Here is a 13,065-nt window from a genome sequence, read left to right as displayed (position 1 = left end):
TTCTATTATTTATAACAGTTGGTCATAAATCTACTTAAATGAGACACCTGATATAGCCTATATGAGCGTCCTTTGCCGCAATGATAATCTTATTTGTATCGAGAAGTGAAGCGCCCTCTTAAATATATTCTGATATGTTGGTGGAACACGACTGCCCCCTACAGATGATAGCACTAGTATTGCCACTCCGAAAAAATACGAAATGATTTTCCGGGCAATCCCGAGTACCAACCCCCTTCACGCCTAATATTGCTGTACCTCAACCCTCCCCCGTGTCAGAGGAGTAGAAACAACAAGCCGCCATTTTGTTTGTGCGGACAGACCGAAAGAGGCAGGAGATACCGAGAAAGAAAGCGACTTCAGCGCGGATAATAGCGACTCCGAGACCCGCCGGTGAAAGAGTGGCGATGTCGTGTCGGTGCGAAAAGAGGGATGAAAGTAAAAACAAAAGATAAGGCAGAAGAAGAATGAGGGAGTGAAAAAAGGATATTATTTGAAAATCCAAGGAAGGGGTGTTTTTACGGAGCGGAGAGGAGAGGCGGAAGAAGGCAATATATTTAACGAAGAAAAAAACCTGCGATACGAAAGAAAAAATAAAACACGAAAAAAAAAATCATAATTTACCCATCGCCACAGATAAAAAAAAATGCCCGCATAGACAAATATACCGATAAATGTATATTGGGTATTTGAGGGGGTGTAAAAGGCAGGTTTAAAGGAAAATATAAATTAGGATAATCGTGAAGGGGGGGCATTTACCACCACAAAGACTCAATGAAAGGATTTTGTGGACCACAAATATGTTTGGGGGTGTTGCTATCATTATTTTATGGACGAAGCTTGACACTTTTCTAAAATAGCCATAATATTGCTGCGACCCCCCCTCGCTTTATCAGATTTTCGCTCATCGCTGTATTCTCTTGTTCTTGGTCGGGATTTTTTTTCGTCACTTGCATTGCAACCTAAATCAGCATACGCAGTGACCGATTTCTTGTAATATTTATCAACCAATTTAATCTTTCTAATCAATGTTGATCTTATTGCAGTGGGTTATATGATTACCTTTTGAAGACCTTTCTTGGGTAAGCTTTAAATCGCAAACACTTGGGCAAGTAAACCAAACGTCCTCTGCAAAATAAAACTAGGACTAATTGAATCAATCTGATAGGACATGAATTGGCACATTCTGGGCTAGAACTAAGCGATTTTTGCCTTAATTAGCCTAAATTATTTTTCAGGACACAAACTAATTGCTCAAAATTGTATTGCTTCAATTTAACCTCATTGCATGTAATTGGCATAATCGCGCAAAGGGGTGCAACATCCAAATGTGCATTGTGTCCGTTATTTTTTCCAATTCAGTGCCGTGCATTGACAAACTAACAAAATAATGACACGATGTAGACTACAAGTAGATGTTAAGGGAAATGTATTAAGTGCATCGAATTAATTGATCGAATAGGAGCCCATAGGTGTAGTACAGCCTATCCTATTGGAGAACGGAACTTGATCAGTCAGCTTCACTGTATTTTTTTCAGATCTGAATTGCACCCCTATACAATTGTATTTATCTAAAAGACAATGCGAATTGTTTTCAGTGTTGAATTCGAGGTTTTTAACCGATGCTTTAAATGCCTCTTAAACCACTATCACTCATTGGGACTGGGTATCCCGGTTTCATAGCCCAAAATATAGATAAGCCTATCAAGTTAATGTTTCTTGACGATCCCAATTTACGTATGGGGATGATTTTGATATTCTGTCACTGTGGAACACATTCATCTGTGGTTTTTTATTAGACTAAGGACCTAACGCCATAATTGTATTATTTGACAACTCATTACTTTGTGGTAATGTTGGGATCAAATTGCATTAACTGCAATGGCAAATCAGACAAAGTGGAAGATTTCTCCGTTTTCGGGTCCCTCATAACTGTTGCATGAGACGAGGCCCCCAAAGGTTACCACTGGGGTACGGTTCGCTTGTGTTTATCGCGTTTCCCATTTTGCTTCCCTGGACCCCTCAGCAGAGTGCTCTAGAATTAAACACTCGATTTCGCCGGCGACTATGGCGGAAAAGACTGATGCTGCTATGGAGGACAGGTCTTGGGACAATTTTTCCGACTCCAAAGAGGCTAAATGAGATTGTCGAAGGCCTACTTGCTTGTCTTTTTCATCGACTCCACCTTCCCTCCTACTTCTAAACTCGGAGAAATCTGTAAAGGAACAACATCTCTGACAGGGGAGGGGGATTGATAGCGACGGATAAGCATAGATCGAGAGTTGGAACGCTGAAAGGAGGAAGAGTGTATAGCAATTTCCTCCTTTCCCCCTACCGTCCCTAAACGGTGGGGGAAGAATCACAAACATTTACAGAAGGGAAGTTTGAAAGAACTCGGACGCAAACAAGGGAATAAGCCAATCCTTTGTGGATATATAGCTATTTTTTAATTCGTGAAAAAATATGGCCGATAATGTTCTGGAGTCCGGCCCGCCTTCAGCCAAGAGGCCTAAACTATCATCCCCTGCTCTCTCAGTCTCCGCCAGTGATGGAAACGGTAAACATTTTAAATGCTGTTCAGGGATGTTATACTACCTAGCAAGTTAACCAGCTTGTTTTACTAAGTTCCCAGGAATGAGCCACATCCATCATCAGCCAAGTTGTGATGCCAACGTTAGCTACCAATTAGGTGGTAGTAGTAGTAAAGGTTTGCTTGTTACCCAACTGGTCAAAGTAAAGTTGACTGGCTAATTGCCCTCCCAGTGTGATGGTCTGAAGTGAAAGTTTGAAGTTATCTGCCCGCTTGAAACAATGGGATAGTCCACGTAGAGCAAGTTGTGAACTCACAGTATTGGAATGTATTAGGTAGCTAGTTAGCCAATTTAGCTAGCTAAAGTTACTATAATTTAACTATCTGAAGATTGCTACCATTTATGGATAGCCAGCTAGTTAGCTAACATTAGATATTTAACTTGAGCGTTGCAAGCAAGATGCATGCTTTTGATGTTTGGGTAGCTATCTAGCTGAACGTTAGCTCTTATCAATCTTAGGTAAGGTGGCTAGCTAGCTTATCAGATAGGTGACACCATGTACATTTATCAGTATTGGATTGGTGTAGGGGTTTATTTATTTGAACCTGTTCAGACAACTTCGCTGTAACATGGTGTCTGAAGTGTTATTATACTTACGGCAGTTAGCGTTGTGACCGAGCCATCCCCACTTATGTGTGTTGTGTACTGCTGCATTGTTGTCTAGTGGCTACACTTGATAGCGAGAGTCAAGTTGCTCGTGAGCAGACGAAAGTTGTAGTGCCTTTTGTCGCCACATATGTAGCAGCGTAATGTTATTTTATGCGTTTGTATGCATGTGTCCAGCTTTTTCATACCCTTTGTTTTAAAGTCTGAATTGTTTGGACTGACGTTATTCCTACCATTGAGTTCTCTCGTCGTATTTTGCCCCTAATTTGCAGGACTGCTACAATGTTAACTCATTTGAATACTTTGATAACATGGTACAAGTTAAATGTAAAGTTTAAATTATTATAGGCCAGATTGAAAAACACAACAGATTTCCTAATAGTGCAGACCCCACTCCCTGACGAATGCAATTCATATTTATTCAATGGGTAGGCTAAATTAGCTGCCTTGGCTGGTAGTTGGCACTCACGATTCCCCATTTTGTTTGTTTCTCCATGTTATGTCTGTCATCAGGATGCTTTTATTCACAAATTAAACAATTCAGGATTGCCCAAATAAGTTTTAGCTTTCGTTTTAATGCAATTTCTCACATGACACGAAGTCTAGATGTAACTTTTTTTGGAGCACTATGGCTACAATTCGGCAAAATATCATAATCTGTACTCTACTAGCTCAACCAAGTCGCCATTTCACTTGAAGCATATGCCTTGTACAACAAGCATGTTCTCTCTTAACTTACAGCTCTGATTTAAGTCTCATCCAAGTTCTGTTGTACCAAGCAAGTCATGACTGGAATTCTAAGAAAGGCTCTGCACAGGTTTAACAAGTGAAACGTTTATTCTGTTGGAAGGGAAGAGCAAATGCAACATGCAACCCCCCCTCCTTTTCAAAAAAAATATATACTTTTCACCCTGTGAAGGATCAATCGGTTGGGCTGTGAAAATGGTGGATGTCAGAGAAGTCAGTCCAGTAAACCTCTGCTGTCTGTTGCCTCCCATTGTGATGGGAGTCTGAGGCATCTTGTGGACCAGGTGTAGCTCACAGTAGCATTTGCACAACCAAGCATTTGCAAAATCACTGCTTTAGAGGTAGCTACTGACATCATAACACAGACACAAGTGTACACAGCTTACCATGTGTTTCATTGGACATGTTGGGGGGTGTATTAGCTTAGATCATAATTTTAATAAGTCAGGGGATATAGGAGGTAAATTGAGAAGGCTCTCTTGTTTATGAGACTGACGGGTACAGCTCCTCTGTCTTAAACTACATGTACGGATGTTGTATCCATGCCGTGCAGAAGAACAATTTGAGTGTTCCCTGTGCTATAGTCACTGCAACTTGGGGGATAGTGTAGAAATATTAACACACCCACCTGTTTCTCTAAAAGTGAATCAAGCTTGACTGAGGATGCATGCTTGCATATTTTGAGTGGATCAGCTCTTGTGTGTTTCATGGAAGATCCCCCCCCCCCCTTCTAAGATTGCTGCAGTCTACTGCTGCTCTAAGCTAGCGATTGCAAGAGGTGAGACTGAGATGCTTCTGCCGCCATAGGCGTTTCAAGTCTCTGCCAAGTACTTCCTCAACCTGGTGTCATAAATGTACCACTTGCCCCCCGTTTCTGAAGTTCTATATCCAGAGGTGTTTGTTTGCCAAATGATGGTCATAAAGTACATAAAGGTTTGCCTTTGTTTGATATCCACCGTGCACTGTAAGTGAATGCACGTGTCTCAGCCAGGGGCAATTCAAGTAGATCTTGCAACTTAGCAGGTATGTCTGTGCACTTGCTATTTCCCTTTCTCTATGAAGAGGCAGAGAAATGGCCTCTATGCACACACATCTACCTGCTACTCAGTCAGTGTTTACTTCTGTGGCTTCGCACTCTGACCCTACCCTGTCCACCTGTTTGGCACCCCTTCAAACCACAAACTGGCCCAGGAGAGGAAGCTCTTGGGTGGGAGGCTGTAGCCAGCCACTGCACTGACTTAGGGTCCAGAAAGGGGAGGGATTCATTTAGTTGGTTGCAGCCAGCCGCTGCACTGACTTAAGGCATCCGCATGCTTCCCACCCGAAACAGTTTGTGCATATATTATGACATTTTGTGATGTTTTTGTGTTCGGCAAGGTTTTTTTTAGCTGTTTGTGCACACCACATTTTTTTCATGAGGCAAGCTGAAGTCCCGTAACCGAAGTCTACGCCCCTTTGTCGGTAATTGGTCAACAGTACGGATTCTTCAATAAAGTGTTTGTCATTCAACGAGAGACGACTTGTTTTCATGCACGTTTTTTCACTTGCAAAATACTGCAACAAACATCTTAGTTAGATGTGAAATTGCATGACTAAGACCACCTTGGCAAAAACATCAAAGGGAATTATAGATTTCTTGAGTTATCTTAAATTAATTCAGACCATTTTGAGGAAGTGTATACTGTCTTTTTAAAGGATTATGCTAGGCACAGACCTTCACCTAGCCAGGTTTTGCTAGGAGCAAACGGAACATAGTATGCAGTCGCCGTTGGGGTCCAGAAAGAGGAGGGAGTAATTTAGTTGGTTCTTTTTAGATGAAGTTATTTCTCTTTCCAGAATGAATTATTGCTGCACGTACATTTTGAAGGAGGTTAGAGCTTTGTTAGTGAGCTTGCAATGTCAAGGGGCACAAGTGCATTTATTTGCTACTGCTCTCAATGTACACCTCAGGATATCCCACTTACCCTGCCCTCTCTTTCCTCTTACCCCCCTCCCAGATTTCAGTTCACTCTTTGACCTGGAGCACGACCTCCCCGACGAGCTCATCAACTCGTCGGAGCTGGGCCTGGTCAACGGAGGGGACCTCAGCCAGCTGCACACCAGCCTGGTAGGAGGAATGGGAGGAGGCCAGGACGCTGCTGCCAAACACAAACAGCTCTCGGAGCTTCTCCGGGCTGGAGCGCTGCCACACTCGGGTCAACAGGGAGCCACCAACAGCCCCGGTGGCTCCATGGGACTCCTGGGCAGCATGAATGCCTCCCCTGGGCCCCAGAGTATGGGCCCCCAGGGGCAGCACACCTCACCCCAGCAGGCTGGCATGATGCAGCAGGCGGGCATGGTGGGTGGACTGAACAGGGCCATGATGGGGGCCCAGAAGGGCAACGGGTCCATGCCCCAGGGCATGATGGGAGGCCAGGTGATGAATGGCTCGCCCCGAATGGGTTACCAGGTCAACCCAGGCATGGGAAGTAACAGTAACCTGCTGGCAGAAACCCTGCAGCAACAGGGGGGGCAGCAAATGGGGGCAGGGGGTCAGGCTGGGATGAGGCCACAGCAACCTGGAGCACTGAACAAGGTAAGACCTGTTAATTGTTTTGTAGATGGACTTCTGTTCATAAATGTCTATAGGAGCAGGATCCTCTTTTACACATATTGACGTTACTGCACTTTTGCTCTGTGCTGGTCTTGGTGTTCAGTGCATCTGGCTATGCTAGCTGTCTTGACACCAGACAACAGTGAGATGCTATGTTTAATATGCCATTAGATGGTTTCAAGATTGCTCTGAATGAACGCCAGAATCGAGAAGAGTATTTAGTGTGTGAACCGTGAAGTGCCTCTTTCTGAACTGATCAAGTATGTCTGACGGCAGCAGAGCAGATTCATCAACTTTTACCCTGTTACTGTGTATCCCAGCTATCATGTTGCCATAGGCTAATTTTAAATACGCACTTCACATTGCTATGAAAATAATTGGATCAGTATGTCGGTGCTTTTCAGTTCAAATGCTTGTTTGTTGGTGCTGTAAATATGACAATCCAATCATTTGTCAGAGCTGTTTTCATGAGGGCCGGGGATTGCTGGGTGCAGTGGGATGCTGTCATGTTCAGGCTGATGTTGCTTTGCTTAACACCTCCAGAGCTGTAGACTGGCTGAGGCTAAAAGCACAAACCATCAGTGCATGTTCTCTTTTAGTGTTTGGGCAGCTAAGAACATAGATGTTCATTGCCAGTTGGGCAGTGTCTACATGCGTTTCCATAAGGTGTCTAAAACAGTGGGGAGTAAGAAGGGTGCAGACTTACAGCCGTAAAGTTCCATCCAAAACGATCCTGATGGGACCCAGCTGAGCAGTGACCAGCTTATTTATCTGTTGGCCGTATCTGTCTTTTGTTGGAAGTAGTTGATTACATTCCTTTAGGCTGATGATATTTTGTAAGGATAAGGGTTAACAGATGATGGAAAGCTGCTGGAGTAAGAGCTGATTTGACGTTTCTCCCCCTTAGCAAGCAGCTGTTCTGTCATTGTCACCCCTAGATCACTATTGTCTTCAGCAGTGCTTGGTGTTTGTGTGAAAATGCTAGGAAAATTCAAGCTATTTGTGCTTTCTTAACAACCTCTGTGAATAAGACCGGACTGACTACTGCTCAAAGCAGTGTAATGCCTAATGGTTCAGAGATTGAACTCTAATATTATCTGTCAACAAATTATCTCAGGTTGCTAGTGATTTTAAAGTTAATGAAGCTTCATTAGTTTCGTTTAATCTGCTCTAAAAAAAAAAAATCTGGCAATTATTTATTTTTGACCAATAAAGAACCAGGAACATGAGTGTAAACTAGATCTCACTCACCTAGCATTCCCTTAATTTCTCCCCATCTCTTCCTCTGCCCTCTCTCTCTCTCTCTCTCTCTCAGATGAATATGATGGCTAATGCGGGCCCCTATGGTGGTCCGTACGGTCAGTCAGTAGGCCAGGGTCTGGGTGGTGCTGGGCTGGGCCCACAGCACCAGAACAAGGCTGGTCTGGCCAACAGCCTGGCCCAGTTCAACCTGGACAAGAAGACACCTCCTATACAGGGCATGGCTGGGATGGTGAGGGCATGCTCCTTCTGACTTCTGTCTTTTTCTGTTCCTCTTATTTTAGTGAAAAATATAGGGCCGGGACAATACCAGTATTGTGATACAAACAAGTATCGCTGCAAGGGGAAAAAAACACAGAGTGGATTTAACTTCTTTAGGAAAACAGCCCTAATGTTGGAAACAAACATCATTATGTTGTCATCCAGAGCCACATGTATTTATTTTCCGAGCTTTAGCACACAATATTTTACAAACAGCAGGTTTTTAAAGAACTAAAGAGTTTGATCTGCTTCGTGTTTTCATTTTTGCCATGGAAAAAACATTGCGATACTGGTATCGTCAGTCCTACTAAAATACTAGATTAAAGACCCTCTGGACTTAAGTGTTAATCAACTCACAACCCACTGCTCTTAGTTCGGCCCATCCCACCTTGTCAACTTGATCTCCCTTTTTAAAGGCCCTCCCTTGTCTTTAATCCTCCATACAGCCCCTCTATCCCAGCCATCTTCTTTCTATATCCCCCTATCCCCTCTGGTTAACTCACTCTCTTTTTGCTCTGTGTCATCAGGCATCACAGCAGGCCTCGGCAGTAGGGCCAGTGTCGATGGGTGGAGCGGCGGTTGGAGCCGGGGCCCAGGCTGGCCTTGGTACTGTGGCAACAGGTCCGGGGGCAGCGCCCCCCACGGCCGACCCGGAGAAGCGCAAGCTGATTCAGCAGCAGCTGGTGCTCCTGCTCCACGCCCACAAGTGCCAGCGGCGGGAGCAGGCCAACGGGGAGGTGCGCCAGTGCAGCCTGCCCCACTGCCGCACCATGAAGAATGTCCTCAACCACATGACCCACTGCCAGGCTGGCAAGTCCTGCCAGGGTGAGTTCATGGTCCTTTTCAATACTGCTATTTTTAGTTTGTTAATATTCTGAAGTGGCTCCACTCTCTCCTAGAGGAAGTAGAGGAAGCCACTTTAGACTATTGAGATGCATCCTTCCTCTTGGTTTGAGATTTATTGAATTCATGTTTCTGTAGGTTGCTTTTCAGCAATCAGGCCTGCTCTGGGGTTTCCCTTGTTTTTACAGTTAGATTTCCCGCCTTACTGCTGACATTAGGTCTTTACTGGGACACTGTCATTGTGTTACGCTGTCAGTTGTCTCAAGTTCTCTCCTTCTTTCTCTCTCTTCCCCCTCAGTGGCACACTGTGCCTCGTCACGACAGATCATCTCTCACTGGAAGAACTGCACTCGGCACGACTGTCCTGTCTGCCTGCCGCTCAAGAACGCTGGAGACAAAAGGAACCAGCAGTGTGAGTGTGGTTTGTATTGAGCTATGTGTCCGTCCTCTGCATTGTGATGTACTACGTGTGTTTGAACCAAGATGGCTACTTGTTCAACATCGGTTCCGTTCAACATCGGTTCCCATCATCGTTCATGGCAATTTGATTATCTCTCCCTCACTACTTTCCCTCTCCCTCCATCTCCACAGCTCTACTAAGCAGTGCTGTGGTTGGCCTGGGCAACTCATTAGGAGCAGTGCCAGGGGGTCAGCCCAGCACCCCTAACCTCACCCCGCCCAGCCAGATCGACCCCAGCTCCATTGAGAGGGCCTACGCTGCCCTGGGCCTCACCTACCAGGGCAACCAGATGCCCCAGCAACCGCCTCAGTCCAACCTGCCCAACCAGCCTGGCATGAGGTCGCTAAATGCCATGGGTGAGTGGGCATTGACTCCTCAAAACAGTGTTGAGGAAGAGTCTAGAAAAATGAACAACAACCAGGGGCAATGTAGCAGACTTCTTAGTTTAGTCATTGATTGAGCAGTAGAAAATTTTTAAAGTGAATGGTTGTGATTCCGAGGAAAGGAACTGCTTTGAACCTGTCCTCTCTATATCTGCCCCTGTAGGAGGGAACCCCATGGGGATGAATGGAGGGGTGGGGGTGCAGCCCCCCAATCAGTCCAACCTGCTACCAGACGCCATGCTTCACAACAATATGAATGTGCAAAGGTACAACAACACACTCATACCCTCCCCCTGAAATCAAATATTATTTGTCACTTGCGCCGAATACAGGTGTAGTAGACCTTACCGTGAAATGCTTACTTACAAGCTCTTAACCAACAATGCAGTTCAAGAAATGGCGTTAAGAAAATATTTACTAAATTAACTTAAGTAAAAAAGAAAAGGGAAAAAAATAAATCTAGTCAATCAAAAAGTAACACAAGAAATGTACATAACTGTAATGAGGCTAAATACAGGGGGTACCGGTACTGAGTCAATGTGCAGGGGTACAGGTTAATCGAGGAAAGAACTTCCTATTCTTGGAATTCAATACAGATTTTTATGGTCCTGCCAGCTCTAAAGACTCAACATTATTCTACACAGCAACACTCACAAGTTCACAAAGTTACTTTGACTACCTTGAGCAAAATTATAGCTTCCAGCTTGTTGTTTCTGTCCCTCTCTCTTCATCTCTCAGTTTGATGAACGACGGCAGCCTAGGCTCCATGCCCATGGCGACCCCTCCCTCAGCCGCGGGCATGAGGAAGAACTGGCACGAGGACATCACCCAGGACTTGCGCAACCACCTCGTCCACAAGCTGTGAGTCTGCCCTGACTGCACCAGAGTCACAGAGGGGGACACGTAGGCCACTGCAGTTTTAACAAAAAAGTGTTCTTCTGCTGTTGCTATTAGACGAGTACTCTGTATATGTGACTCTGGACTGCACCCACACCACACAATTATGGTTCATTGCAGGCTGTCAGTGTCTTTTGGCTTATCTCTCTGTATCTCTTTATCCGTCTGCTGGGTGAGCAGTGTGCAGGCCATCTTCCCCACCCCGGACCCGGCTGCGCTGAAGGACCGGCGGATGGAGAACCTGGTGGCTTACGCTCGTAAAGTAGAGGGGGACATGTACGAGTCGGCCAACAGCAGGGTGAGAACTGACTCCTCGATGTTGTGGGTGAAGACTGGTATTACAGTAGTATACCAGAAAGTTTAAATCACCGTATTCAATAACTGACCACAACAAGTAATGGCGGACTAGAGGGTGTATATACATTTACTGAATTTCCTAAATCGCTACCAGGCGGAGTACTACCACCTCCTGGCTGAGAAGATCTATAAAATCCAGAAGGAACTGGAGGAGAAGCGGCGGACGCGGTTACAGAAGCAGGGCATGATGCCCACGCAACCCGGCATGCCCCCCTCAGGCCTGCCCCAGGGACCCCTTGGCATGGGCCAGTCACCTCTGGCCCCCGGACAGCCGTCCAGTGAGTAGACACTTTAAACACGCACACACATTTGACAACATAGCTATTCTCTTTCAACATAGGTGTGATTAGCACTGCTTGATCCCAATTGCATGGCTCTATTTACTTCAATAGCTAGATTTCCATCCAATGGGCTACAGATTTCCAAAAATCTGCATTAAAAACTAAATTAGCATTCTCCCAGCAGAGGTGTGTGTCCATCAAACTTATTTTATTCCTCGTGTTTTTTTTTGTTGTATTCTTTTTTAAAACTATCATTGGGAAGGGCTTGTAAGCAGTCATTTCACTGTAAGGTCTACACTCGTTGTATTCGGCGCATGTGACAAATACAAATTGATGCGTGTGTAATGACAGAGTGCATATAAAAATGTAAAAAATGCGGTTAATTCTCAGGTACTGTATCTAGTAACAGAAGTTCAATGTGTTTCAATCACATTTTCAACACTACTGATGGTTTTGTCACACAAACTGTTAATTTGACAATTGTGCTGGTAAAGTGGACAGGGTTATATGATATGAATAAGAACAAGATCCTTTTATTTGATAATTGGCAGCCAAGCACTAATCATCATGTCACCAACATTCAAATAATGGCCTACCATCAATTTTTTGGGGGAAATTTGCATGATCACCGTGTACTTAACCACCATGTGAAGTTCATCATAGCTATAAATTATTCATGCTTTTCCACATCGTGGTGGTAGGCCTACAATGTAACATATCATTGCGTGACTCCCAAGTTTACTTCGATATGATGGTTATTATTAGAGGTCGACCGATTTAATCGGCATGGCGATTTAGTTGGGGGCGATTTCAAGTTTTCATAACAGTCGGTAATCTGCATTTTTGGACGCCGATTACATTGCATTCCACGAGGAACCTGCATTGCAGGCTTACCACTTGTTACGCAAGTGCAACAAGGAGCCCAAGGTAAGTTACTAGCTAGCATTAAACTTATCTTATAAAAAAACTATCTATCTTCACATAGTCACCAGTTAACTACACATAGTTGATGATATTACTAGGTTAACTAGCTTGTCCTGCATTGCATATAATCACTGCAGTGTCTGTTCAGTTATCACCTAATCACAGCCTACTTCGCCAAACGGGTGACGATTTAACAAAAGTGCATTTGTGAAAAAAGCACAATTGTTGCACGAATGTACCTAACCATAAACCTCTTTTGCCTTTCTTAAAATCAATACACAGAAGTATATTTTTTTAAACCTGCATATTTAGTTAAAAGAAATTCATGTTAGTTTCATACTTCCTATAATAACTGCAACCTAATATTTCTTTCTTTACTGGGAATATTGAGCCACCAGCTTTCATGTGTTCTGAGCAAGGAACTTAAACGTTAGCTTTTTTACATGGCACATATTGCACTTTTACTTTCTTCTCCAACACCTGTGTTTTTGCATTATTTAAACCAAACTGAGCACGTTTCATTATTTATTTGAGACTAAATAGATTTTATTTATGTATTATATTAAGTTAAAATAAGTATTCATTGTTCATTCAGTATTGTTGTAATTGTCATTTATTTTCTATCTATCTATATAGAAAATCGGCATGGGCTTTTTTTGGTCCTCCAATAATCAGTATCGGCATTGAAAAATCATAATCGGTCGACCTCTAGTTATTATATCAATATTTCTGCCGCAATTGAGGACATTTTACCGACACATTTCCTGTTTCCATTGGCCGTCAGGTAATTCATCCGCATTAAATGATTGGATGGAAACCTGGTTACTGAAGCCATAGATGCAAAGCTAATGAATGTGTTTCT

General features: G+C 43.9%; 1 protein-coding gene across 13 annotated transcripts in view; it reads left to right on the top strand.

Annotated features, from left to right (window-relative positions):
• Positions 1–307: 307 nt before the first annotated feature.
• LOC139364784 (histone acetyltransferase p300-like) overlaps positions 308–13,065 on the top strand; it is a 29,105-nt gene continuing 16,347 nt past the window's right edge. For all 13 annotated transcript variants that reach the window (XM_071101867.1, XM_071101857.1, XM_071101869.1 and 10 more), the window contains exons 1-10: positions 308–2,557; positions 5,942–6,519; positions 7,853–8,029; positions 8,586–8,883; positions 9,200–9,313; positions 9,493–9,717; positions 9,908–10,010; positions 10,483–10,605; positions 10,822–10,939; positions 11,093–11,276. In XM_071101867.1, the coding sequence (XP_070957968.1) occupies positions 2,464–2,557; positions 5,942–6,519; positions 7,853–8,029; positions 8,586–8,883; positions 9,200–9,313; positions 9,493–9,717; positions 9,908–10,010; positions 10,483–10,605; positions 10,822–10,939; positions 11,093–11,276 (2,014 nt within the window). In that variant the 5' untranslated portion in view covers positions 308–2,463. The remainder of the gene's footprint in view (positions 2,558–5,941; positions 6,520–7,852; positions 8,030–8,585; positions 8,884–9,199; positions 9,314–9,492; positions 9,718–9,907; positions 10,011–10,482; positions 10,606–10,821; positions 10,940–11,092; positions 11,277–13,065) is intronic.

The sequence above is a fragment of the Oncorhynchus clarkii genome, chromosome 13 (assembly GCF_045791955.1).
Source record: "Oncorhynchus clarkii lewisi isolate Uvic-CL-2024 chromosome 13, UVic_Ocla_1.0, whole genome shotgun sequence".
NCBI lineage: Eukaryota > Metazoa > Chordata > Actinopteri > Salmoniformes > Salmonidae > Oncorhynchus > Oncorhynchus clarkii.
Note: the sequence above shows the minus strand (reverse complement) of the source record. Positions and strands in the feature narration are given on the sequence as shown.